Raw genomic sequence first — 24,595 nt, 5'->3', positions numbered from 1 at the left:
TGGCCATCTTCCTGCCTCAGCCTTCCTAGTGCATGTGTCACCACACACAGCTCCACAAAGCTGTCCTTTCAAGGAAGGGGAATACAGTGGAGGTCAGAGGCCAGGGAGCCATGTTCCCAGCTGGGCCTGGAAGGCCACTGTCCCCATAGTTGCATTCTGTCTCCCTAGTCTAGCCCTTTGGTAGGCTGGGTGGGGGATGGGGAGCAGAATCAGGGAGCAGTTAGCTGAGCCTGGTTGTAGATAAGTCTGGCTTCTCCCTGACCTCAGTTCCAGCAAGGAGAGCTGACTGCCTCTCTTCCTGGGGTGGGCATCGCAGGTTTCCCTCAAAAGAAGGTAGTGGGGCTACAAATGTCCTGGAGTCTTAGTCTCTAAAGTAGGGCCAGGTTTTTTGTTTTGGGGGGTTTTTTTAGGGCCAGGTTTAATAAGGATCAGTCACAGACCCCTCTCAGGGCCCCACCATCGCACTGGCCTTTTTCATTTGTGAGATGCAGGCTCCCTCTTCTGGAAGCTCTAGGAAGAGCTGGGTAACATGCACTGGTCCATTAGTGACAAGGGGAAGGTCTGGGTTAGAACAAACACTTCTTGGGCTGGGGATTTCTTTTTTTTTGGTACCGGGGATCGAACTCAGGTCCTTGCGCTTGCGCAGCAGGCAGCGAAACCACTGAGCTAAATCCCCAGCCCTTGGGCCGGGGATTTAGCTCAGTGGTTCTGCTGCCCAGAGTTTGATCCCGGTACCAAAAAAACTCAAACCAACCAACCTTTCTTGACTGCCCACTCAGAGCCAGTACTGTTCCCAGCACTGGAGACATGAATGAAGACCCTGCCCTGACAGCGAGGACCCAGCATTATTTGAGAACTGTGGCTACAGCTTCAGGGCAGGTGCAACCCCTTCCCTGTACTCAAAGGACACCAACCAGTGCAGTTGGAGCCTGCAGGCGAGGGGCCTGTGGTCAGGGTTATGGAAAATAAAAATCCCAAGTCTGAATCCAGTTATTTTATCACCCCTGATCTGTCAGAGAACTCACTTTCTGGGGTGTGTCCCCATCAAGATGGTGCTTCTAGAGCCCATCGTGCTTCCTATTCCTTGCTACCCATAAGACCACCCCCTGCCTCTGCCTCACCATCATCTTGGCTGTGGGATTCCCTGTGGTGCTGGATGCCCAGCTTCCAGTCTAGGCAGAGTAGGGAAAAGGAGACGTGTGTGAAGGAGCCCATTCCTATGTTAGTTTATCCAGGCCTTTGATAAATTTCCAGGTGCTCTCAGCAAAAGGAATTCTGATTCCTCTGGACCACAGAACTAGCTGAGAGATGGGGAGTGTTCCTGAGGGGCTTATTGAATCTGCTGGCCCCAGAGCTCCTTGAGTCAACTGGTTTCTTTGCCAACAATCTGTGTTTTATCCTGATAGCCCAGGGGAGCCTGCTCGGGCCATAGGCTGGGATTTTCAGTTTGGAGTTGCCAGCAGGCCCTAATGCCCAGAAAACAAATGTTCTGTAGAGCTAGGAAACGTTATGTGGGGCCAGGGATTTAGCTCAATGGTGCCAGTGCCTGCCTCACAAGTGCAAGGTCCCGAGTTTGATCCTCAGTACCAAAACAAAACAAAACAAAAAACCCCATGTGACTGGAGCTGTCTACCTGGAGCCACTGATGATGTGACCATTGGCAGTGGGGTGAGGGGAGGGCGGAAGAGGAAGGGACCCATTCTAGCTGGGTCCTTTCCCCTATTATAAGACATTGTGCTGCCTCCTGACACCCCTAGAGACCAAACTGACCCAAGCATTTCAAAGACTGCTTAGTGAGTGGGAGCCACAACCAGAAGGGAGGGTGTGCCTGGTGGATGGACCCAGGGCTGGGAGGTTCCTGTGTTCCTAGTCAAGGCCAACTCTTCACTGCAGTAGGTCGGGAGGGCAGGCAAGTGGGGGCCAGGGGTAGGGTGGGAACCTAATCTCATCCACAGGCTGGAGAGGTCATTGGTCAATCTGCAAAGAAGCATGGCTCTGAGGTGAGCCCCGCCCAGCCCCACCCCAGCATTGAGTACCTGAGGTCTGGCTGTCACCTAGACTCCCTGACCCCGACACTGAGTCTAGCCTGGAGACCCGAGGCTCCCTCTCCTGGAAACTCCGCTTGTTTGCCATCACTGCCTTTGGAGTTGATCCCCTTGTGTCTGGTTGTGGAGTGAATTCCCCAATCCACAGTGACTTAACGTCCAGTGTCAGTGCCACAAGCACACCTCAGAGTCTCAAGCATTGCCAAATGCTGTTTATTGTTACACTAAAGAGTATAGTTTCTGAGGCAAAAAACTTACACTCTGCTCCTCACAAAACCAGAGTCACTAAGGCAGGCACACAACGACCACCTATGCTTGGAGGCCAAGGACTCATGGACGATAGGGGTGGGGTGGCCCCCAAAGAGGCCATGCAGTGCCTGGGCAGGAGTGGGCTGGGAAGCATGTGCTGGATGCAGAAGGGGTACGGTGCCCTTGCTCATATTTCTCAAAGGCAGGAAGTCTGCATACTTGGTGACTGCTGGGCAAGTCACAAGCCCAGGTGTGGCTTCCAGGCCCTAGGGGAGTAGCCTAGAATGTGCTGGGGTGTAGAGGGACAGGGGATGACAGCAAGCAGCATGCCTAGGCTTCAGGTCAGGAGTTGGAGCTGTCCTGGCATCCCTGCAAGTGTGGCTCCTCCCAGGGGATTCTGGGTCCCTAGGCCTCTCAGCATCGCAAGAGGCACATGGAAGGCAAGGCGGGCCTTGCTTCTCACCAGGAACAAATTGGGGAGATGCAGGCATCCTCCAACTCCCTTTGCCCCCAGGGACTTAGCAGATGCCTGGGACAGGCAACAGGCTGCCCTAAAGCTCAGAGGGCTGTCCCTGAGACAAGGATGTGACAGGATTGCCTCCCTGCAGAATCATCCCGGGTTCCTAAGGGGAGCAAGCTCTCCCACTGCATTTCAAATCACCCAACTGGCAAAAGTGTCATTCACACAGTTTCTGGGAAGCATCTAATGCATAAAGCAAGGGCAGGGTGGTGAGAGTGACACTGTACCAACACATGTGTATTGTGCAATGGGGCAAGCACATGGCATCATCTCAGGTGGCCAGAGGCAGTGTCAGTGATGCTGAGGTGGGCTGCTCCCACCCAGAGCCTACATCTGACTGGCCCTGAATCTCAGGAGAGGGGCTGGAGGGTGACCCAGGTCCCCTGCCCCCAGGATCCATGCCCAAATGGACAGCTGCTGTAGCTGTCCTCACTGGGGCTGCAAAGGGGTTCTCAGGACAGATACAGAATAGAGCCTCTTGCCTGATCCCACTCTCACTAGGTGGGGCCCAGGCCACTGTAGCCCCTGCTAGCCTTACAGGCCCCAGGCTGGCTCGAGAAGCATTAGGGAACAGTCTGGGCTGAGGATGCAAGTGGCAGTAGGGCTGCTCCTGGATGTTTGACAGGGGAACAGAGTAGGTATCCCTCAAGGCAGCTGCTCCCTAAGGCTGACCCCTCCCATCACGGCCCTGATCTGAGGGCATCCTGGCCCCTGACATGCCCCACAGGGCCAACACTGCCCGGAGTCAGATCCCAGGCTCACACTCACTTTGTTAGGAACACAACTGGACAGGCAGGGTCATCTGGGGGTGGGGCAGTCTGGGCTGCCCTGCTAGAGCCCAGGGGCCTGGTGCCCAGGCTTTCTCTCCGTGCTGCTGCTCCCAGCCACAGTGCTCACTTGTTCTCTATGAGCATCTGCACCTTGTGGACCAGGTCCCGGGCAATCCGCAGGATCTCCTGGGCATCATGATGCTCAGCCCGCTCTGGAGGAAACAGGGATAATTTCGAGAAGGCCCAGAGAGAGGGCAATAGGCTAGGGAGGGGCCCTGTGGCTGACCACTCTGTTTTGTTTCCACCTGCTGGGATCTTGATATCTTGCCTAAAGGAAGGGACCTGGGTATTCCTGAGAACCCTCCAATTCTGCCCAGGCCAGGAGTGAAGGCCCCCATGCCTCTGCTGGGGCAGCCAGGATGGGTGGACCAGCTCATACCATTGAAGAACTTGATGATATCAGTGAAGTCCATGTTGTTGTCTCGGATAATCTCTCGGTAGGCCTCCACCAGGGCCAGGGCAATGAACAGGACAAAGTGCTCCGATGAGATACACCTGGCTGCCCAGATCACCTCCCACACAGCAAATACATCCTCATACAGCAGCTCTGGGGAGAGTAAGGGGCTGATGCTAAGGCTGAGCCTGGCAGCCCTCACTGCCCACAGGTCTCTGGAGAGAGCCAGGTGGGAGACAGAGCTCCAGCAGCCAAGTTTTAGGACTCTCCCAACTACATATAACCTAGTTCAAGAATGGGTGTTCTAGATGGGCATGGTGGTGCACACCTGTAATCCCAGCACTTGGGAGGCTGAGGCAGAGGCCTTTCTCTCTGGTCATTTCTGCCCATTTCTTTTCAGTTCCTGCAGACTCTATATAAGCACTGCGCTTCCCCAGAGCAACTCTACTTTTGGTGCTTGGGAAAATTTGGTTTTAAATGAGTTTCCCCAACCATCACCTATTAGGGTGGTGGCTGTGAACTCTGGCTGCACTGCAGAATCACTTCACGTCCTTTTAAGAACACGCATCATGCCACAGGTGCAGTTCAGTGGTAGAGCAACTGCTTAGCATCCACAGTGCCCTGTGCTTCATCCCTGGTACCATAACAGGGAAAAACAAAAAAAGGAGGCAGGCATGATGATACGTGCTTGTAAACCAGCACTCTGGAAGGCTGAGGTAGGAGCACACCATCTTAGGCAATTTAGCAATTTGGTGAAATCCTGTCTCAAAATAAAAATGGACTGGAGATGTAGCTTAGTGTAAAGACCTTGGGTTCAACCCCTAGAACCCTAAACAAAACAAAATCAGACAAAACAAAACATCCCCCAAATTAAAAAAATATAAAAAGAACACATATGCCCAGGCAGCCCCAGTTAGTATGTGTGGGGCTGGGTAGGGAAAGGGCACTGGCAGTTTTTCGAAGCTCCCAGTGCATTGTAAGGTACAGTGAAGAGGAAGAGGGATCTCCCACTGTCCCTAACCCAGCCCTACGACCTAACACACTTCTTACCTCTCTTAAAATCCAGCAGGAACCAGCGGTAACAGAAATAGAAGTGGGTGTAGTCTCCATTCTGATGCATCAGCTCAAACAGCTCTGAGTCCAGGATCTCATGGGGGAAGAGGGAGAGACCAACCTGATGCTGCCTCTCTGCCACCTTCACCCACCACACCCAGTGAAGCTGTGCTGCCCTCTGCTCCTCAGGTCTTACTGGATGGGGGTTGCACTCTATTGCCACATCTGTCTCACTGGGTTATATTTTTTGTTTTGTTTTTTTTTGGTACCAAGGATCGAACTCAGGACCTCGTGCTTGTGTGGCAGGCGGCAGAACCACTGAGCTAAATCCCTGCCCTTCTTTTTGTTTTTTTGGTACTGGGGATCGAACTTGGGACCTTATGCTTGTGTGGCAGGCGGCAGAACCACTGAGCTAAATCCCCGGCCTGGTTGTATTCTTTTTGGAGTTGTACAAGTTTCTGGGTGTTTTATCACCAGACTCACAAGCACACTCATACTACTCCTTGATTTGTAATATGGATAACAATGGCTTTTAAAATGAAAGAAATTAAGCTGCTATATACAGGACATTTCTGTAACACTTCCTGGCCTCCATGTGGCTGATGGGCAAGCCCAGCTGCTGCAGACCTCACCTGGATGAGGGACCGCATGTTGGCAAAGTGGGTGTCCATGGCGCCCCCATTGGGGAAGTTCTGGCTCATCCTTTTCATGAGGTGGCTAAAGCAGCTGTAGGCCAGCTGATCTATAGGGAGACAGGAGTGAGGCTAGCTTACACTCCCACACTCCTAGACTTAGCCATCTTCTTTTTCCAGTCTGTCACCTCAACCCAACTTCATTTTGGGGACCTCCATTCTCCATCCCTCACCATTGTCAAGGATGACCAAGAGAGGTGCCAGCAGATCACACATGCCTTGCACGTAGCCCATGTCCAAGTGCTCCCACACGTAGCTGAAACGCCAGGGACAGTCACTGAGGCTGTGCACCATCCTTTCCTCCCTGGAGAGATGGCCCCTAGAGCAGCCTGGTATGTACAAGTCGGCCTTTCCAGGGGACTGAAACATTTACTATGCATCCCACACTGAAAGACAGTGGGTTATTACCATGGCCCTTGCCCCCAACGTACTCATGGCCCCAGGGAGAGACAAGAGGCCATCACAACTTGGTATGAGGGGTAGGGGAGTAAAAACAGCTAAGGCTTCCTGAAGAAGTGTGGCCGAAGCAGGAATCCAAGACTTCTGGGAATGCGGTGGGGTGGGGTGGGGTGGGGTAAAGGGTACTGCAGGGAAGGTCTTCCCGACAGGTGTCATGTGTGATTCCATGAACAGCAGGGTATCTGCTGGATAGACTCCTTCACAGAGCAACTGGGCATGTCCCTGCCTCCCATCCTGAGCCCCTTCACAAAGGCTGGCACCTGCACATGATGTCTCTGAGCCTCTCAAGATTGGGCAGTGAGAAGTACCAGTAGTTTCGGTCACATCTTTGCACATCCTTGTCTATGCGGTGCAGATTTAAGGCCACGGTGTCCAGTAATTCTATCTGGAAGAGTGGACAGCCCTTAGCAGTGAGGCTGACCAGCCCCTTCCCGGATGGGGACAGGATGTAGTATCCAAGTGAAGAAATGTAGCCAAAGAGGGAACCCAGGGAACCTACAGTGCTCTGGGGATGCTGAGAGATGGAGACAGCACTACCCTGGAGCCTGTCCCCAAGTGTTAGCATGTCAGGAGGGCCTCTGGAAAGAGTGGTTGGGGAACATCCACGTACAGTGTAGGATGCAGCACACACAGCTGCCAGCTCCCCGCCTGCTTCTAGCTCGCTGGCTTGTGAAGCCTTCTCCTGGCTGGGATCCCGGGGCTCAGAAAAACTGTGGGCTGCAGAGGTCAGCCCGCCAGAGCCTTCCTCTCCACCGCCATCCTCCTCAAAGCCCACACTCTGGCCCTCATCTAGGCTGGACTGGATGCCTGAGGCCACAGAGTAATTTCGGGAGGATGGCAGCCCTGAGTCTGGAGAGTCAAACTCCACTGACTGCTGCTGCTCCACCATGGCATTGTCTGGAGTCCCAACTCCTGGTTCTTGCTCAGGCTTTGGTCTGGCATCTTCAGAGGCCTGGGGCCCTGGGGTCTCCAGATCATCCACAGAGATAAACACCTGGTGGGAGTGAACAGATGGTGGCTCTTAGCTGCACTTCAGGACCTTCCTGTGGCCACTGGCCCCTCCCTGGCTTGGAATGGAGCTGGGATGGAAAATTCTCTTCACACCCCTGTTGCTATCCACAGCAGCCAACACAAGCTGCCAAGCTGGCATCAGACCCAACTAAACAGGTGGAATAAAGCTTTGGGTAAGGGAGAAACATCTCAGCCCTATCCAGTCCCTGGGTCATGTGAAGCACTCCAGGGCTTCCTGTGGCTGCTGTATGGAAAAAAGAGCCAAAACTTTGACACCCCATGGCCTGTTTGAGCTAAGCACTACTTAACAAAGCCTTAGGTAATGAACCCAAGAGAGCTGCTTTAGTGTCTTGATGTGGCTGCTGGGGCATTGTTGGGGGTAGGGGGTTTTAGGAAGAGCAAATTCTTTCCTATTTTTGGCACTGAATGTTAAGCAGGACAAGAGGGGAAACTTGTGTAGCAAAAGTACATAGTTCTGTTAGCCTTCAGACAAGCTGCAGAGAGGTTAGAAGTAAAAGGAAACATTCTACTGATTGGAAGAAGTACACCCCCATGGACAAGTCATGGGGGAAAATAAGACACACATTTAGATTTTTTTTTCTAACTGGTCTATGTAGGGAAAAGGATGCTCAAAGTAGTTTTCAGTCTGGGCAAGAAACCCAAAGTGTTGGGTAAGCATGTAATTCTGAAACAATCAAGAGCCTCAGAATGCTGGATTCTGGGAAAGGCTGAGGCAGAAGGATTACAAGTTTGAGCCCATCATGAGCAACTGAGCAACTCAATGAGACCCTTTCTCAAAAGGGGGGGGGGGACTTTAGATGTAGCTCAGTATAAAGGTCCTGAGTTCAATCCCTAGGATTCTAAAAAAAAAAAGAGGGTGTGTGTGTGTGCTGTATTCAAGGCAGGGGTGATACCAGGGGTGATACTGCCCCCTGAAGCTTGGAACTAGTTCTGGAATCACTTCTCCAAGGAGACAGAAACGTCACAGGGGAGGATCTTGCCAGTGCACACCAGCATGACTGCTCTAAATGCGCCCATCCTCTGGACAAGAACTCTCTATCTGGCCTCTGAATTCAGAGACATGAGAGCAGATAAGAGAACCCAGGCAGAGATGGGAAGTTCTTGCCCAGAGATACTCTTTTCATCAGTAGTGGATCCAGGATTGAACCCAGGGTAGCCTGTTGCTAGCCTTGAGTTTTTTTTTTGTGTGTGGTACCAGGGATCGAACTTGGGACCTTGCGGTTTTGAGGCAGGCGCCAGAACCACTGAGCTAAATCCCCGGCCCAGCCTTGAGTTTTTAAGGGAGGTAGGGCTTCCCTAAATCCCAATATACCCATCTTTCCCTGCTCGTCTGTTGAAACAGAACACAGAGAACCATCAGAACTATCTCATCTGGTCCGTATGGCACCCAGAGAGAGAAGTAAGTAGGCAGCAGGGCAGCACTTTTCCATTTTGCAGTTGAGGAAAATGAGACAGAAACATTAAGCCTTCCTCCCAGGGCTCCAATGTCAGTTAGTATAAGAGGCTGGGTTGATGCTCAGGGCTCCTATGTGTCAAAGGCTCCTGGGCCCCATCCAGGTCTCCCACCCTTCCGGCCAGCTGGCTCACATCATTGCTGATGGTGGAATCTCGGTGAATGAGGTGCTGGACGTGGCTGTCAATGCTGCTGCCCGAGGAGAACTTGGTGAACGTGGATGGGTGAGCCTCCTGCTCCCGCTGCCTCACCACCACCTCACAGGCCTTCCACTCTGCCAACACCTGCTGGTACCTTGTTGCCACCGCTGCATCCACCTGTGCTCAGACCACACCATGACCATGGGGGGAGGGTACAGCAGGGTCTCCTCCTCAGGGGCTGGGACAGCTGGAGACTAGAGTGGGGCCTCAGGTGAGGACCACGGGGATTCTGCTACCACCTTTCTCTGCCACATTTCTTTCCGGCTAGAAAGGGGCTGAGGCTTCTGAGGCCCCCTCCTTGAAGTCCCTCGGTCCCGTTCCCCATCTCCCTAGTCCTAAGGTAATAGGCTCCCCTTACCTGCTCCATTTCCTTCTTATTCATGCCAAACTTGTAGTGGCCAAGCAGAAAGGGCCAGACGTTCTTGCGGATCTCATGCTCCACACCTCCATAGTAAACCTGCCTCAGCAGCTCCAACTCCTTGTAGTTCTGAAGGGCCCAGGGGGAAAGACTGTGCAGGCCCCACGGTCACTGTGGCCCAGACAGGTGAGCCCATGCCATGGCAAACCCTGTTTAGGTGAGGCTGTGTCCTCCTGTGCCCCAGGGTACCCCTGCCTTGCTTATGGAGCAGAAAATAGAGCCCAGAAAGGGGCAAAGATCTGCTCAAGGTCACAGTGCAATGCAGAGGCAGAATGAATTCCCAGCATGGTCCCTTCACATGTACACCTACAGACCTTTGGTCAGATGAAATTCTATTGTTATGTGGGTCACTCCATGGCCATCAATCCTGGCCTGTCAACCCCACCTCTACTGTATTTTACCTCAAATGCCCACTTAGGCTGCAGAAGTTTCTCCCATAGCACACAGCTGTGTACAACTCCTGCCCACCCCAGCCCTTGACTTAGCCTCTCGTTCTGAACCACAGAGTTGCACCTTTTTGTCCTTCTGATACTTGCTCCACACATCCTTGGTGAGGCCTCCTGAAGCCCCCGGGGGCCGGTCAGGTGGAATAATGTTGTGATGCACCAACGCTGATAGGTGGGTCCGCACTGTGGACAGGTGGCGGCAGTAGGCCAGCCCTGTGGTGTGCAGCCAGGAGGCCGTGACTGAGGTGCTCCCCACGCCCAGCCCCTCGCAGCCCCACCTCACCACACACTCACAACCATAGAAGGCCCGGGACACAATCTGCCTCTTCATGCTTTCACACAGCAGCCTGAGGGGCAACCTGTGGAAACAAGCTGGCTCAGAGGGCCAGGGTTATGGCTGCTGTGGGGAGGAAGATGAGGATATTTTGGCATGGGAGACAGGTAAGGCACTTGGGATAGTGTGGGGAGAAGGATCTACAGTCTAGCAGCATATCAGCAGGCTCCCCATCCTTACAAAGCACCCTCAATATTGCTGTCCCCTGGCCCCAACTACACAGGGACATTGGGCAACTAACTTTGCTTTAGTGAATCTTGGCTCCTCATGTGAAGATGGAGAACACTTCTGCAGGGTAACCAGGAATAACAGGTTAAAAAACAAAGTGACAAGGCTGGGGATTTAGCTCAGTGGTTTCACCGCCTGCTGCGCAAGCGCAAGGACCCAAGTTCAATCCCCAGTACCAAAACAAAACAAAACCAAGTGACAGGTGAAGAACACCTGGCAAACAGCACCATACAAAGGCTGTTCATGTTGCCCTTGCACATGGCAGGTGCCCTGATATGTGCTGAGTGAACTCAAAGATGCAGCCTAACAGCAGGATCTATTTCTACACTGGAAAGGAATGTTCACTATGTGCAGGCACAAGCCTAGGCATTCACGTAGTTCTCACAAGTGCCTTTAGAAAGCTGGTGCTATTATTCCCATTTTACAGGTAAGGGAGCTGAGGTTCAGAAATAGGCTCCTAGAGACTAAGCAACTTGCCAAAGTCACATGGGTAACACAAGTGAAATATGAACCCAACTCTGCCCAACTCCAGATGCCACCCTGTCATGCAACTGGCACAGTTTATAAGGACAGAGGGACAAACAAATAGATGGACATGAGAATGGGAAACTGGTATTCCGGGCCCCGTCCACTCACCGGTCCGGGATGCAGCTGCAATGGCTGGGGGTTGCATAGGGGGAGCTGCGGGAGGAGCAGGAGAGGCAGGAGGAACCCTGGCTGCACAGGGGCTCCAGGTGCCAGGCTGCCAGGCCAGGCCCAAAACCCTGCATCTCGATCATGTCACCAGCATCTGAGGGCAGGAAGGGGCTACGGTCAACACCTGGTGGGCCTCCTCCCTTGAGCACCCTGCAGCATGCCCACCTCTGTGCCCAGAGCTGCAGCATGAAATCACACATTGGTGGAAAACCACAAGGGTGGTGCCTGCCTGGGCCAGAGCCCAGATGGAAATATTTCCCAGCCTCTACCAAGCCTCGAGAGGGCTGTCTTTTCTGTGTGTGATAACATATTTGGACTGAGTGATTGTGTCTACCTACCTCCATCTCACTACAGGAAACACCTGCTTTTCTAGAGTAAGGGGAGGAAGAGAAGGAACACCAAAAGCCCGAGTTCTTGAAACTGCTGCCATAAGTTACCCCAGCCCTTAAGGCTCAGCTTGGTTCTCTTGGGCAAACTCTGAGAAAGCTCATGAAGGTGCTTGGAATCCCCAAACTGTGACATTGCCCCCGTTCCCCTCAGGAAGAGTCTCTACTGATCAAAGCCCCCAAGAGATCCCTGAGCCACTTGGCTCACAGAGCTTGGTCTTCTGAAGGGTTCTAGATTTGGTGGCCAGTGGTTATGTAGGAACAGTGCTCCCTGCCAAGGCCAGACACCTGTAGTCTAGTGTGACTGCACTTGGCATGGTAGTTTCTCACAGGTGAGCTGCAAGGAGGGTCAAATTCCCTGGGCTGCCAGGGACTATGGGGATGGTGACTGGGCACACAGGCCCACCATCCAACATGGCAGTCATAGACGAACATGCAGCTGCAAAAGATGGACAGTCTACGTCACTGCAGATAGAGCCTTCACCACCAGCCTCGCTGGTATGGGTCAGAACTCAAGCCCCTTTAGAGTTTCCACGGCCAAAGTGAGATAGCACACTCCTCGGGGGGATGCTGGTAGGTCAAGGGAGCCAGAGAGACGAAGCACAGTGACTGCAGGAAGTGAATGATGCGACTTGGGATGATGCCTGCAGGACTAGGGATGACGCCACGAGGGAGAGGGAGAGAGCAGAGAAGAGTGAAGAAGAATGATAGAGCATGTGTGCTAAAGACACTTCTTTCAGCACTGGCTTTCTTGGTGAATCTAATGTAGCCCTGACTCAGCCTGAATCCTGGTCTACCTGGTCTGGAGCAGGCCTAGGCCTACTTTGTTCTAGAAGTCAGACTCAGGCTCTGAGGGTACCTTGGAGGGGAGAATGGAGTGGAGTCCCTTCCCCATTCCCTTAGGGACTGCCCTGTTTTGATCTCCCAGACCCACAGCTAGGATTTATCTGGCCATTCAGCTCCACCAGGAGGCAAATTAAGGGAACATACTTAGTAAGGAGGGCTTCGGCTCTGGGAGTGAGGGGCTGCCAGCCATGCCTGAGACTTTGGGAAGAGAGGGAGGGGACAATTGCAGGTGGGGTGGGACAGGAGACCAGCTCATGCCCCTGCAGCAGGCAGGAGAGGGGCCAGTCCTTGAAAGAGCTAGTGCAGGAGTTGACTCAGCCAGGCAGGCAGCAAGCAGCAGGCAGGCAGGAAGGGTGGCAGATGCAGAGGGCATAGGGGGAGGGAAACAAAGGGGAACAAGCTCATGCCAGAAAGCAGGGCCCAACCAAGCCTGGGTCAATGCTCTTCACCTTAATTCTCCAGGAAGGAGCTGAACCAGCCAGCATTGAACACTGCGTCTCTGAATTAACCCAGTGCGACAGCTGGAGCTCTGGAGTGACTGGGTGAGGGGCAGCAGGCTGGATGGGGGATGTGGGTACTGGGTCAGCTTTGACTCTGACTCTCTCCTCTGAGCATGAGGAAAGTGTAAAGGAAACAATTAGGGTGGGTGAACCCCACAGCCCCTAAGACTCTGAGTGAAAGGTGCCTGGCCTGGAGCAGAATTAGAGTGAACAGCATCTCTGCTCTCTGGGGGAGGCAGCCGGAAAAGGGGGGGTGGGGATCTGGACACCCGCCACTTGAGTGACATGCACAAGTCAAGCATGTTGCAGGCCTGAAAAGCAACAGCTAGCAGAATGGACTCAACAGTGTTGTCATTATGGACTGGAGTGGAGGTGAGGGCTCCCATCCCCATCCTTTCTCCTCAGTGACCTGCGGGTTCCATTGTTATGGCTCCTCTCCTTTTCTTTTTTTTTTTTTTTGGTGCCGGGGATTGAACTCGGGTCCTTGAGCCTGCGCAGCAGGCGGCGAAACCACTGAGCTAAATCCCCGGCCCCTCCTCTCCTTTTCTAAGTATTGAGGTTCCACAGGCTGCACAGTAGGTTGGTCTACCCCAAGTTCCAAGAGGATGCCCAAATCAATCCTGAGGCCTCTGGTCTCTGCAGGCCTGGAAGTCTCTGCTTTCTGGGAGTCTCAGCCCTAAGACTAGTCAGGGATGGGCTTCCTATTGCCAAGTCTGCCAAGACAAGGGCTCTGTGGAGCCCTCTACTGTCTAGCCTGGCTGCCAGTTCATAGGGCCAAAAGGGGTTCCTTGGCCCCCCTCTCAGAATTCAACCATACTACTCAAAGTCAGTTAACCTATAAATAAGCAGCAGCCCGAAGTCCAAATTTGCAAAGAACCAGAGGACAGGCATGTGTACAGGCAATAAACATAAGAAGTAGTAAGTTCTTGCCTGGACCTGGCCTATAGACTTCTGTTGGAAGGGCTGGGAGGGAAAGAGGGCATGCCCAAGGAAGGCAAGTGGCAGGAAGCATGATGGCCAGCAAGGATGACTGAGGGGCTGCTGGGTGTGTTCCAACCGTGGGCTTAGCTGCTAGGAATGGAGAAGCTCCTAATTATTGGATTATTGGCTGGGCTAAAGAACTAAGCTCCTTGGCAGAATTTTGTAGAGGCATAAGGGGAGTGTCAAATTCTTAGGGTCCTCTATAGGGACAGGGAAAGGGGAAAAGCAATTTTCTACAGAAATGGGTAGGGATGGGAAAGTTCCCTAAACTCCATGGAGCTGGCCTGACTCTATCCTGACCCACCTTTCCTCAAGTGCCCCAATCTAGCCTCTCCAAAGAGTGGGGTTCGTTCTTCACCAATTCAGCTCTGTGCTAAGAAAGATGGAGGTGAGCACAGGAACAACAAGGGGCTGTGGGTACTGTGCTGTGTTATTTCCAATGACGAGATCTCTGTAATCATGGACTCGGGTCTGTGAGGGCAGAAACGTACCTGTCTGATACCTTTGAAACAGCATCTGGCATGGATAGGGAAACTGAGCTTTCGGATGATGAGATATTTGTTCAAAGTGAACAAGGAGCACATGTGAGACCGGAGTTCACATTGCTGTGCCCTGAGCCTGTGCCTCTTCCTGGACACTTGCTGTAGTTATTTCTAGATTTCCTACTAGAGTACCAGTCACATGTGCTGCTGAAGCTCTCTGGCCCTGGGGTCTCTCCAGTGGTGCCCCCAACCCCTCACTTGACCTCTCCAGTCCCTACGCCTGCCCCAGGAAGGGCCTGGTACCTCTGTCCTGTTTCTGTTAAACTGAGAGTCAGAAGCACAGGCTAAAGCTGGCCTTTCCAATCAGCAGGAGAAGAAAAAAAGAGATCACTGCCTGGCATTTGCCAGCACTGACCTCCAAGGGTAGAGAGGGGCTCAGAGAGCCCTTCAGGGCCTCAAGAGGCAGTCCATCGGCCGGGGATTTAGCTCAGTGGTTCCAGCACCTGCCGCACAAGCGGAAGGTCCCAAGTTTGATCCCCGGCAGCAAAAAAAAAAAAAAAAAGAGGCAGTCAGTCAGCCCATCTCCCTGTAACTCTTCTTCCCTCTCAGTGTGAAGCTTCCTCCTCATAGCCAGAGCCACTTACTCTGTACCGTCCCCTCTTCTTGCTAGCTCCCTGATCTGATTCCTGACAGAAGAAACCACCCAAGGAACGAGTCCCTTAATGCCAACACTGCTGTTTGAGCCTCTGTGGTGGGTGGCAGGTGGGCCCAGGGGGTTGGGGTGGAGGATGAGGTGGGTCATGGAAGGGGAAGGATAAAAACCTTTCATCGGATTGGGAGCTGTGAGGTTCCGCGAGCAGATCATTGAGAGCATCGCGTGTAGTTTATCCTCCTCTTCCTCATCATCGTCCACCGAGGCCGCGCGGCTGGCCGCTAGGTGGTGGTAGTTAATAGTGACTGCTCAAAGAGAATAGCGAGAGAGGCAGAGGCATGAGGACCCTAGTCCCTGAGCAGAAGGAACCAACTCCCTAAGGTGAGTGGCACAGAGGCTAGGATCACCTTGAACCAAGGCACAGAAGAGGGGAAGTGGGGATCTGAGAGCCTTTCTGATGATTACTTGGGAGAGTACAGGGCTGGGAGGCAGCTACAGAGCTCCACTCTTGGAGGAGTCTTCTCTAGGAAGAACAGAAGAACAAGAACTAAAGGGAAGGGCGTGAAAGACAAGAACTATTTGTAACAGGCTGGCAACTCAGGAGCTCAGCAAAAGCTGGCTGAGGCTGGGACACATGAATGGTGGCAGATAACTCCTGATCATTCTTCAGCTCCCACATGAACAGGTTGGAATGAATCTGAAGATTCCCCCAAATCCCTTTTTCAGACTGTAAATTCAACCTTCTCCTCCAAGGGTCTTCCCACAGCTGCCCTTGAGTAGCCAGAGCCACTAAGCTGAGTTTCAGCCCTTGGTGGCCTGGCTTGCCCTCTATGGAAATGGTCCTGAAAGTGAAGTGACCAGAATTGGGAAATGTCACTGACTGAAGAGGGAAAGCAAGATAAAGAATCTAAACCATACAACAGCCTGAGATTAAACACAGGGCTTGCGGCCCTATGGCTCAGGGGTTAGAGCACTAGTCTTGTAAATACGGGGCTTACAAACACATTCCAGCTAAAGCTGTCTCCTTGCCAGGCACATCTGGGAGGGAAGGGGAATTCCCCCCACTTTGTACCTTCTAATCTTGTTGGGACAATTTGTGGTATGGCTATATACACAGTCTGGGTCATCTGCCTTCTAATACACAGACAACTTACTGAGAACTTTTTGGCACCAGTTAGGAAGTTTAAGAAGCGGGTGGTCTGATTGGCAGTAAGCACTCTAGGCTGGCAAGTTCTTTGACCTTTTCTGTAAGAAATGTGAGTTTGACCCAGAGAAGCCTGTAGATCTGACCAGAAAGAGAACTTTGGTGTTGGTGTACAATTATGGATAGATTTTGAAGGCCTGGGGTGTGTGTCCAGGGCAAGGCACAACCCATGAAGGTTTGGCTCCCTTTGGGATCCCGGCTCTTAAGTCCAAGCTCCAAATCACCCTCTTCAGATGCAACTCCTACTTCAGGAAAACTCCTCTCATCAGGGGCTGCCTTGAGGGGAGCTCTAGCTCTAAGGGAGTCAGTGAACAATTTGCACTATTCTAAAAGAAGCACAGATCGCATGCCCAGGCCACTTTGTGGAGGCTGAGTGGCAGGCTGGAGAGAGATGGAAAGTCCTTCATCTTCTAGTCCTATTCTCTCCCATTTTTTCTTCTGGGGCAGGGCATGAAAGGATGACTAGGAGAATCTTGTACAGTGACACAGGGGCCTGCTGAGCAAAGAGTTTCATGATGAAGAAGTGGGGAAGACAACCAGGTAGAAGAGAGGCAAACTTTCAGAGTGATGACTTGTGGGTAAAAGGTCCAGAAGACAGACTAAGCGATGAACCCTTTGTCTCAACCTGGTCTGATCAGTGGACCCTGTCTGCCACCGTTCCTGGGTGACGCAATACTCAGCCCCCTGAGAATCTCTCTCTTCTCCTGCATAGAGAAAGTTCAGGACACTCACTGTGCTCATGCTTGTGCCCAGGGTAGATGATCCGGAACACATAGTCTGTGGCCTGCCCCATGCCCAGCTCCTCCACATCCACGGATTGCATGCTGCTGCGTTTCCGTAGCTTAGGGAATACCTTGCCCTGCAGAGGGAAGGGGTGGTCAGGCTGTCCAGGGCAAAATCCCACCCTGGGTCCCACCATGGCTGCTCCTAAGAATTCTGTGTGGGGAAAAGAAGGGAGGAGGCTGGTGAACCACCCAACACAGCCCTACACCCAGAGCCTCTTCCCATGCTGAGGTACCTTCCCCTGCTGGGTCCACAGCGGGGGCTCAAGCTGTCCTCGAGGTAGCAGCCCATTCTCCAGACAGGACAGAAAGGACAGCAGGTGTCCTCCCTGTGGGAAATGCAGTGGTGGCCTCTGGATTCCGTCCTGGCTCACCAGCACAAGCGTGCCGCCACTCTCTAGAGAATGAACGTGGGCGAGTGAGGTTGGTCCTTCCTTAGACCTCCCTGTCTATCACCATGGCCCCATTGGCCAGCTCCCCAGGATGGCTAGGAGGACAATCAAGCTGGAATGTGGCCCAGGGGTCATTAATAGGGATGGCAGGAGGGCTGGGGGCATAGCTCAGTGGTAGAGTACATGTCTAGCATACACAAGGCCCTTGGTTCAATTCCCAGCATGGCAAAAAAATGAAAAATAAAAAATAAGGGGAATGGGAGGGAGACGTGAAGTCCAATGGGCCCCATGCTGTGTATGACTGGGAGAAAGAAAATGTCTCTGCCCTCACATTGCTGTTCCTGGGACAAGCAAACTTACTTTGCTGGTGGCAGTGGATGCAGACAATCTGACTGAAGGGCACCAATAGGGCATAGTCCCAGTAAACACTGAAAAGGAACCAGACTGGTGTTACTGTGTCTTAAGATCTGTCACCCTCCCTTTCTTGTCACCTGGAAGTGACTTTCCCACCCCTGGGAACTATCCTGAAGATTGGATGACCATTACTGAGAAGTGACCTCAGCCAACCACGTCCCTCTGAGCCCCATGCTGTCCTCATGGCATACAACTAGTTAAGTCTCAGCTGCCTGGAGCTTTGCCTCAAGCAAACTTCTCCATGGCCAGGCTTAGCTCAGTCCTAGAGCACTTAAGCATCACTCCAGGCAGCCTCTCCCTGCAATTCTGGTACCGGGGATTGAACTTGGGTCCTTGCACTTGCGCACCAGGTGGCGAAACCACTGACCTAAATCCCCGGCCTCTCCCTGCAATTCTTGGCATTAGGATAAGAAGTGAGGCCTGCCTCCTAAAGCAGGCCAAGTCTCTCCATCTCAAGCTCCCACTCCCTTCCTGGTCCCTAGAGACAAATGTCGAGGCTCTCACCTCTTCTCTAGCTCAGAGTCCCCCAGAGTCCCATTCATGAGTTGGTTGGGGGTCCACTTCAGAGTGAGGCTCTCCGCAGACTGGTGCAGGGAGAGGTAGCCAGGGACAGCCTCCATATCCTCCTTCTATAGGGAGGAGAAACATCAGAAGACAGAGACAATGAGGGGCTGGGAGGCTCCCTGGAATGGCCCATGGAAATGAGCTCCAGGTGGGAGCAGGGCAGGCCAGATGGGACCTGAACTGGAGGCTGGGCAGAAGCAAGGGAGAACAGGAGCCACATGGCATATCTGGGCATCTCGTCTCCGGGTTGGCCCGGTGCCAGTGTCTTTGCTCTGTCAGCTTTCTAGATGCCAGGTGTGTTCTGGGCCAGCCAGCCCCAAGTTGGGCATTGACCCTGTCTGCTGGCTGCCACTCCTAACCCTGGATGGCCTGGTTTTCAGTTAGCCAAGACAGATCCCATCCCTAGTTCCTGCCAACTCCGGGATAGGCATGAGTCATATGAAACTGTGTGGGGGGGGCGCTGTTTTCCCCTCTTTAGCCAAGGGCCTTAGGAAAGAAACAATTGTGGCTAAAGGTGTCCAGTTTGGAAAAGGGAGACTGAAAGGAGGCATGGTGGCATTAAGTTTTCCTACCGGCTGCACCAGCACGTTGTTCTTGCCATAGAGCAGCCGCATCCTGGAGTTCTGGTGCAGAGATTCCACATAATCCCGGGCGCAGGCCGCTAGCCTGTCCTCTGATGCACTGCCACTAGAATGCCGCTTCTGGATCTGCCAGGAAAGCGATGGCTCAGCTCCAGCCTTGGTAAATTGGCCTCTGGACTTGAGAACGCTCAGGCTTCCATGCTGACTCACTTTCTCTGAACCCCAGGCCCTTTCTTGCCCCTGCCCTGCTTTTGGCCATGGCCTAGGATGGGCTCTTGGCTTTTTTCCAAGCACTAGTGTGGGGAGAAGGCTCTTCTGTGGTGGCCACACCTTGGAGTCAGTTTTCCTTCCCTACAGGCTTGAGTGTAGCCTAGATGAATGAGCACAAGGAACGGGGAAAGGGATACCCACCCCCAGGGCTGGGCGCTTTGCAGGGGAGTCCTGACGATTGGGGGGACCCCGGATACGGTGCCTCTGGACCAGCTCATCAGCAGAAGGGTCAGTCCAGTAGTGATCAGCTGTCTTGAGCTTTGTGTATTCCAAGGCACAGGGTCCCACTGTGGCAAAAGGGATGGTTAGTTTAGAGGGAGCTCCCTTACCGCTTGCCCCGCACCCTACTGGCCCTACACAGACCTCTAATCTCTCAGGCTCACCTAGAAGAGAGGCCAGGATTGGGCCAAACACAGGGTCTGCCAGTAATGCTTCCTTCTCGTAGAACTTGCTGCCAGGAGACAGACAAAGTGATTGACAGGACTCCTGGACTCAGTCCAGGGGAGTCAAGCTCACTAGGAAAGGATGTCCCAACAAAAACCAGGTTCGGGTTAGTCACTAAGAAGGGATAGGTCCATAGGATGGAGCTTTAAAATCGGGTTTGTGGTGTGGTCTATGCTTTTGGGGTGGTAAAAAGGAAGACGGAGGCATGCCTAGACTGTCGGGAATTGTCAAACATGTAGAGAGTGGGGCTGAAGGCCTGTGGAGGTGGGTCCAGAGAGGGGCCAGTTGGGGGATGGGGCAGTCACCTGCAGTTTTCCGCCAGGTACTGTACAACCCTGTCCAGAACTTTCTCGATGAGTGCTGTTCGTACCCATATATGTTTCAAGGCCTGTGGGCTGAGGGCTGGGGCCTTCCCGCTGGTTGAGCCCTGTCTCCGCAGGGCCTCCTGGCTGGCTCCCGAGGGTGTCCTGCAAAGTAGGGGAGGGCTTCAGGAGTACAAGTGTTCAGGGGTAAACTCCATGATAAGGGCACTGGGAACAGGGACCTGTGCCACAAGACAGGAACCCAGAGACTCCCTAGGCTAGTATAGGGAGTTGAAGGAGGATGGGACCTTGAGTCTACAAGAGGCCAACTCCCATTCTCAGGCTGGTCCTTCACCCAAGAGGTCATGTAAAACATGGGCCAGGAAGCCAATCGTCAAGCAGATTGTCCTGGGAAGGAGCAAATGGCAAGGGAAAGGTTTGGGAGGTATAGGCCCAGGGCTCACCTGCCCTCTACTTGTTGCTGCAACTCCTGCACCTTGTGGCATATTTCCCCAGCCACAGGGCACGTCTTCCCCACCTTGGTGAATAGGGCTGCCATCTTGTCACTCCGCAGGAAGCCAGCAGCACGGCGTTTCAGCTGATGCAGGAGGCAAGCTTCTACTGCACCTGGGCCACAAAGGAAAATAGCACCTGAGCCTGCAGAAGAGGGGGAGCCTCATCATTCCCATGCCTGTGGAAAGGCCTTGACAAGGGCAAACCATGATCTATGCTGGAAGTAGGGATAGGCCCAAGAGATATACTCTGACCTCCTTTCAAACCTCCTGTTTCTCTGCACTGGTCACCGTGAGCTGGTAAGAACTGTGATGTGCCAAGCATTCCTCTCCCTTGCCTCTTTTTTTCTTTTTTTTTTGAGGTGCCGGGATTGAACTCAGGACCTTGCTTTTGAGGCAGGCGCAATGCCACTGAGCTAAATCCCTGGCCCTCCCTTACCTCTTATTTGCAGCACCACCCCCGTAAGGCTTTGAGGACCAAAGCTGCTGGCTGGGGTTGGCATGAATGTCTACACTCGACCGCAAGGGCAAGCAGGGACAGGACTTGCAAGGCAGAGAGGCAGAGAGCATACAGCCCCAGCAGCCCTCTTGGAGAGCATGGTGATGTGGTTGCTAAGGAACAGGCCTCCAGAGGAGCTGAAATATTGATGAAGCCACTGCACAGATCAGTCCTGACAACCACCTCTGGATTATTGATGAGCACAGCAGCTAACAATGAGAGATTTCTCCTTTCCTTACTGGGAGGGTTTCCATTCATTCATTCATTCATTCATTATTTTTTAAGGGCTGGACTTAATTTCTCCATCTGGATCCAACTTACTTAAGAGAGACCCCACAGGAAAGAAGAGCTTGGTAGTGAAGGTAGGGGGCTGTTGCTCTGGTTATGTGCAGATTCTAAACATACTAGTTTGTGAATGTGGGCAGTGGGGGTGGCCATTACTCAGGTCAGACTGAATGAGTTGTATTGGAGACAGGGAGCCAGAGACACCAAACTCTGAAGTTGGTGTGGTCACTTGCTGCTTCTGGAAAACCTGGGTAAGTGACTTAATGCTTTGAACCTTAGTTTTAGCATCTGTGAAATAAATGGGAGAAGACTTCTTAGGACTGGGTGAGATGTCACAGGATAGAAGGCATGAAGCACCCTACACAGGATCTGGCTCTAAAGAGGCACCAGATCCACGTCAGTTCCTGACTCTTCACCCTGTCTGTTCAGACACTATCAGCCAATCTGTAAGTCTGGTGTGGCAGGACAGGTTGCCCCAGAGGAGGGTGGAAGAACAGAACATGGAAGAACAGAAATGAAAGAACAGAAGCCATGTCAAGTTTATTTTACTGGCTCTGTTAGGTCATGAAATCTGAACTTAGGGAATCACTACTAAGACTTTCAATTAGAAGCAACAGGCAGTCACTGATGTCCTATAAGGGAGTTTTATTTGGCCCTCTCTTGGACTGAAGTCAAGAAGGGAGAGGGGCCAGGCATGGTGGTGGTGCATGTCTATAATCCCAGCAGTCAGGAGGCTGAGGCAAGAAGATTGAAATGAGTTTGAGGCCAGCCTGGGCTACACTGATTTCAAGGCCAGCCTGAACTGTATAGCGAGAACCTGTCTGAAAAAAACAAAACAGACAAAATCCAAAAAAAAAAAAAAGAAAGGGAGAGAGAAGTGTGGTAGCCTATGCCTGTAATCCCAGCACTAGGGAGGCTAAGGCAAAAGATCAGAAAAAGAAAAAAGAAAAAGAGAGAAGACAGTCCCTACAGCAGTGATGGCAAACCGTTTAGAGCTCTCAATGATACAAACAGCCTGCTGTAGTACACTTGCCATAGGTTTGCCACCACGGACCTGAGGCCGTAGCCAGCTAGCTAAGAGTGTCCTAGGGAGGGTAACAGGCACATCCTTTCCTTCACACCATGCTCACACACATCTATGCATACGTTTATGGAGACAGAGGTATCTATAGGTATCACTCATATATGGGGCATGTAGGGACATTTGTGGCTTAGGTATCTTCATTCTCCTCCCCATAATCAGTCCCTCTGGTCCCTAGAGGTCTTGTGTGGCCCTGGGGTGTACAGGTGACTCTCATGTCCCAGTCTCTTGTTCCTGGGGCTGCTGCAGCTATAGGCCTATGCTTGGGGGAAGGCAGTGATTATTTCCTGGGGCTGCATTCCTTGTCTGTATGGGGAAAGAAGCCACACTGAACACAGCCAGAGTGGCAGCAGGTGGCACCTGTCCTGCAGGGAATCACGTGCCTTGGTGATGTGACTAATTGCAGGGATAATGAGTCATTAGCCTTCCCACCTTCTCCAGGCAACTGCAAATGCAGCCAGGCTGGGAACTGGGTAGCAGCCACCCTGTTGGGCCTCACCCACCCTGGCAGCCAGCCTCTCAGCATTGGCACAAGATTCTCTGGAGAGTGGAGGTATTTCTCTGCAATCATTCAAGGAGGGAATGCTGAGGGAAGCCCAAACATCACAACTAGTCCCCTTGCTTACCCCACATGCCCTAAGTTCCTTCTGTGAAACACTGGACAAGGTGCCAGGATGTCTCTGGAGGAGGAGAAATCCTCCTCACCCTTGACTTTCTAAGCAAAGTAAATGACCCTTTAGGCCAGGTGCTTTTGGCCTACTTCCATGTGCTTTTTAGTGATTGTTGAAACCACAGTTCTATAGTTTCTACAGCTGAGTCTCCCATGAGAATCACCAAATGCAATGAAAAATGTTACCATGTTCTCTGTGTAGGCAAAATAATAATAATAATGATAGTGATAAGAGAATTGGTATCCTAGCCTAAGGAGATTTGTAGATAGGCTTTTCGGGCTTCAAAGATATAATATCCTAAAATTGTGTGTCATTTACACGGAAATTTTTGGAGTGATGCAGAATGCTTAGGTAAGATTTTTTTTTTTCCTAGAGAGGGGATCTATGGCTTTCAGCTTCTAAAAGAGTTTACTTGATCCTATAAAGAATAAAACCTGGTCCAAGACTTTTATTTTATTTTATTTTTTAAAGATAAGGCCTCACCTGAAGCCCAGGTGGCCTCAAACTCTTGATCCTCCTGCCTCAGTTCCTCTTTTTAAAAAAATAAAAATAAAAGAAGACAATTTATATGAGGGTGGGGAAGGGGGGAAGAGTGAGAGAGATGGTAGACAGCTATTCTGGATGAGAAGGGAATATTTGAAAGGGAGATATTTTCTGCCGCAGTCTCTTGAGTGCTGGGGCTATGGCATGTATCACCATGCCCAGCTTCCTCTAAGACTTTTGGGTTGAACAGAAACCCAAATATCCCTTTGAAACATAATCCTCCTACTTCCTCTCCCCTCATTCAATATACAGTGAATACCACACTCAGAATAGCCAGAAGAGCCATCAAAATAAAGTCCAATCCTGTTCTGAGACATTCCCCAGGGAAGGCCTTTCACAGACAGAATGGGGGACTGTCAAGCACCTTTCCCCAGGAGGAAGTCCACATAAAGGCCTGACAGAAGGCTCAGGGCACCTAGCAGAACACCTACTTCTTTCTGCCTCAGATCTGCCACCATGGCCCCATGCCCCACAGTGGAGGCCATGCAGATGCTGAGCTCATCTCCCACTAACTGAGCTGTTTGGACCCTGGACCCCAGACCATGAGGATTTCAGGCCCCCCTGTCCCAGTGGGTCCCAGAACCAACATCTCACACACTGATTTAACCACATAGTAGACATGAGGAAACGGGTGGAAGGGACATGAAAATTGTTCATCTCCTTGCACACTGCTGGTGGGAAGGCTGGAGAGTACAACTCCTACAGAGACAATATGGCTTATCTACAATGTACAGATAACCTCTGATCCACCAACTCCTCTCCTGGAATCTTTCCTACAGATATAACAGCATGATTACTTATTTATAACAGCAAAAGACTGGAAACAATGTACATGTCTATCAATAAGATTAGGGGCCAGGGATTTAGCTCAGTGGCACTGTGCCTGCTTTGCAAGCACAAGTCTCAAGTTCAATCCCCGGTACTGCAAAAAAAAAAAAAAAAGATCAGGCTAAGTAAATATGGAAGATCCCTACAGTAGAATGTTGTGCAACTCTGAAAAACAATGAGATACTTTCTAGAAACTAACAATGGAAAGCTCATCAAAAGCAAGATGCAGGAGAGTCCCATTGCATGGTACCTTTCAATTACAAAAGGGGTGGGTAAACAAAAATTAAAAATTTTTTCATTAAAATTAATACATAAGGAACAAAAGTG

At 51.9% G+C, this 24,595-nt stretch overlaps 1 protein-coding gene across 23 annotated transcripts in view; it reads right to left on the bottom strand.

Annotated features, from left to right (window-relative positions):
- Positions 1 to 2,242: 2,242 nt before the first annotated feature.
- The window catches only part of Sgsm2 (small G protein signaling modulator 2), a 36,898-nt gene continuing 14,545 nt past the window's right edge, over positions 2,243 to 24,595 (bottom strand). The window contains exons 3-24 of one of the 23 annotated variants that reach the window (XR_015443293.1): positions 20,314 to 20,506; positions 19,853 to 20,014; positions 19,487 to 19,554; positions 19,245 to 19,390; positions 18,825 to 18,959; positions 18,193 to 18,317; positions 17,635 to 17,702; positions 17,119 to 17,279; positions 16,833 to 16,959; positions 15,067 to 15,201; positions 10,990 to 11,143; positions 10,086 to 10,150; positions 9,859 to 10,004; positions 9,286 to 9,414; positions 8,862 to 9,044; positions 6,853 to 7,236; positions 6,503 to 6,627; positions 6,002 to 6,169; positions 5,724 to 5,833; positions 5,089 to 5,185; positions 4,024 to 4,191; positions 2,243 to 3,796 (exon numbers count right to left, since the gene is read on the bottom strand). Coding sequence is in view for 17 of the 23 variants with exons in the window: in XM_021238069.2 (XP_021093728.1) it covers positions 3,708 to 3,796; positions 4,024 to 4,191; positions 5,089 to 5,185; positions 5,724 to 5,833; positions 5,957 to 6,102; positions 6,503 to 6,627; positions 6,742 to 7,236; positions 8,862 to 9,044; positions 9,286 to 9,414; positions 9,859 to 10,004; positions 10,086 to 10,150; positions 10,990 to 11,143; positions 15,067 to 15,201; positions 16,833 to 16,959; positions 17,119 to 17,279; positions 17,635 to 17,702; positions 18,193 to 18,317; positions 18,825 to 18,959; positions 19,245 to 19,390; positions 19,487 to 19,554; positions 19,853 to 20,014; positions 20,314 to 20,506 (3,227 nt within the window). In the remaining 6 variants the exon portion in view is untranslated. Of the gene's footprint in view, positions 3,797 to 4,023; positions 4,192 to 5,088; positions 5,186 to 5,723; positions 5,834 to 5,951; positions 6,170 to 6,502; positions 6,628 to 6,741; positions 7,237 to 8,861; positions 9,045 to 9,285; positions 9,415 to 9,858; positions 10,005 to 10,085; positions 10,151 to 10,989; positions 11,144 to 15,066; positions 15,202 to 16,832; positions 16,960 to 17,118; positions 17,280 to 17,634; positions 17,703 to 18,192; positions 18,318 to 18,824; positions 18,960 to 19,244; positions 19,391 to 19,486; positions 19,555 to 19,852; positions 20,015 to 20,313; positions 20,507 to 24,595 lie in introns of those variants that run through there. The other 22 variants (XM_021238069.2, XM_087191968.1, XM_087191966.1 and 19 more) reach the window with 22 other exon arrangements.

This window comes from Heterocephalus glaber, unplaced genomic scaffold, assembly GCF_053883595.1.
Source record: "Heterocephalus glaber isolate CG9 unplaced genomic scaffold, H.glaber_assembly_v1.0 deba00001564, whole genome shotgun sequence".
NCBI lineage: Eukaryota > Metazoa > Chordata > Mammalia > Rodentia > Bathyergidae > Heterocephalus > Heterocephalus glaber.
The sequence above is the reverse complement of the archived record's forward strand: the minus strand, read 5'-3'. Positions and strand labels throughout refer to the sequence as shown.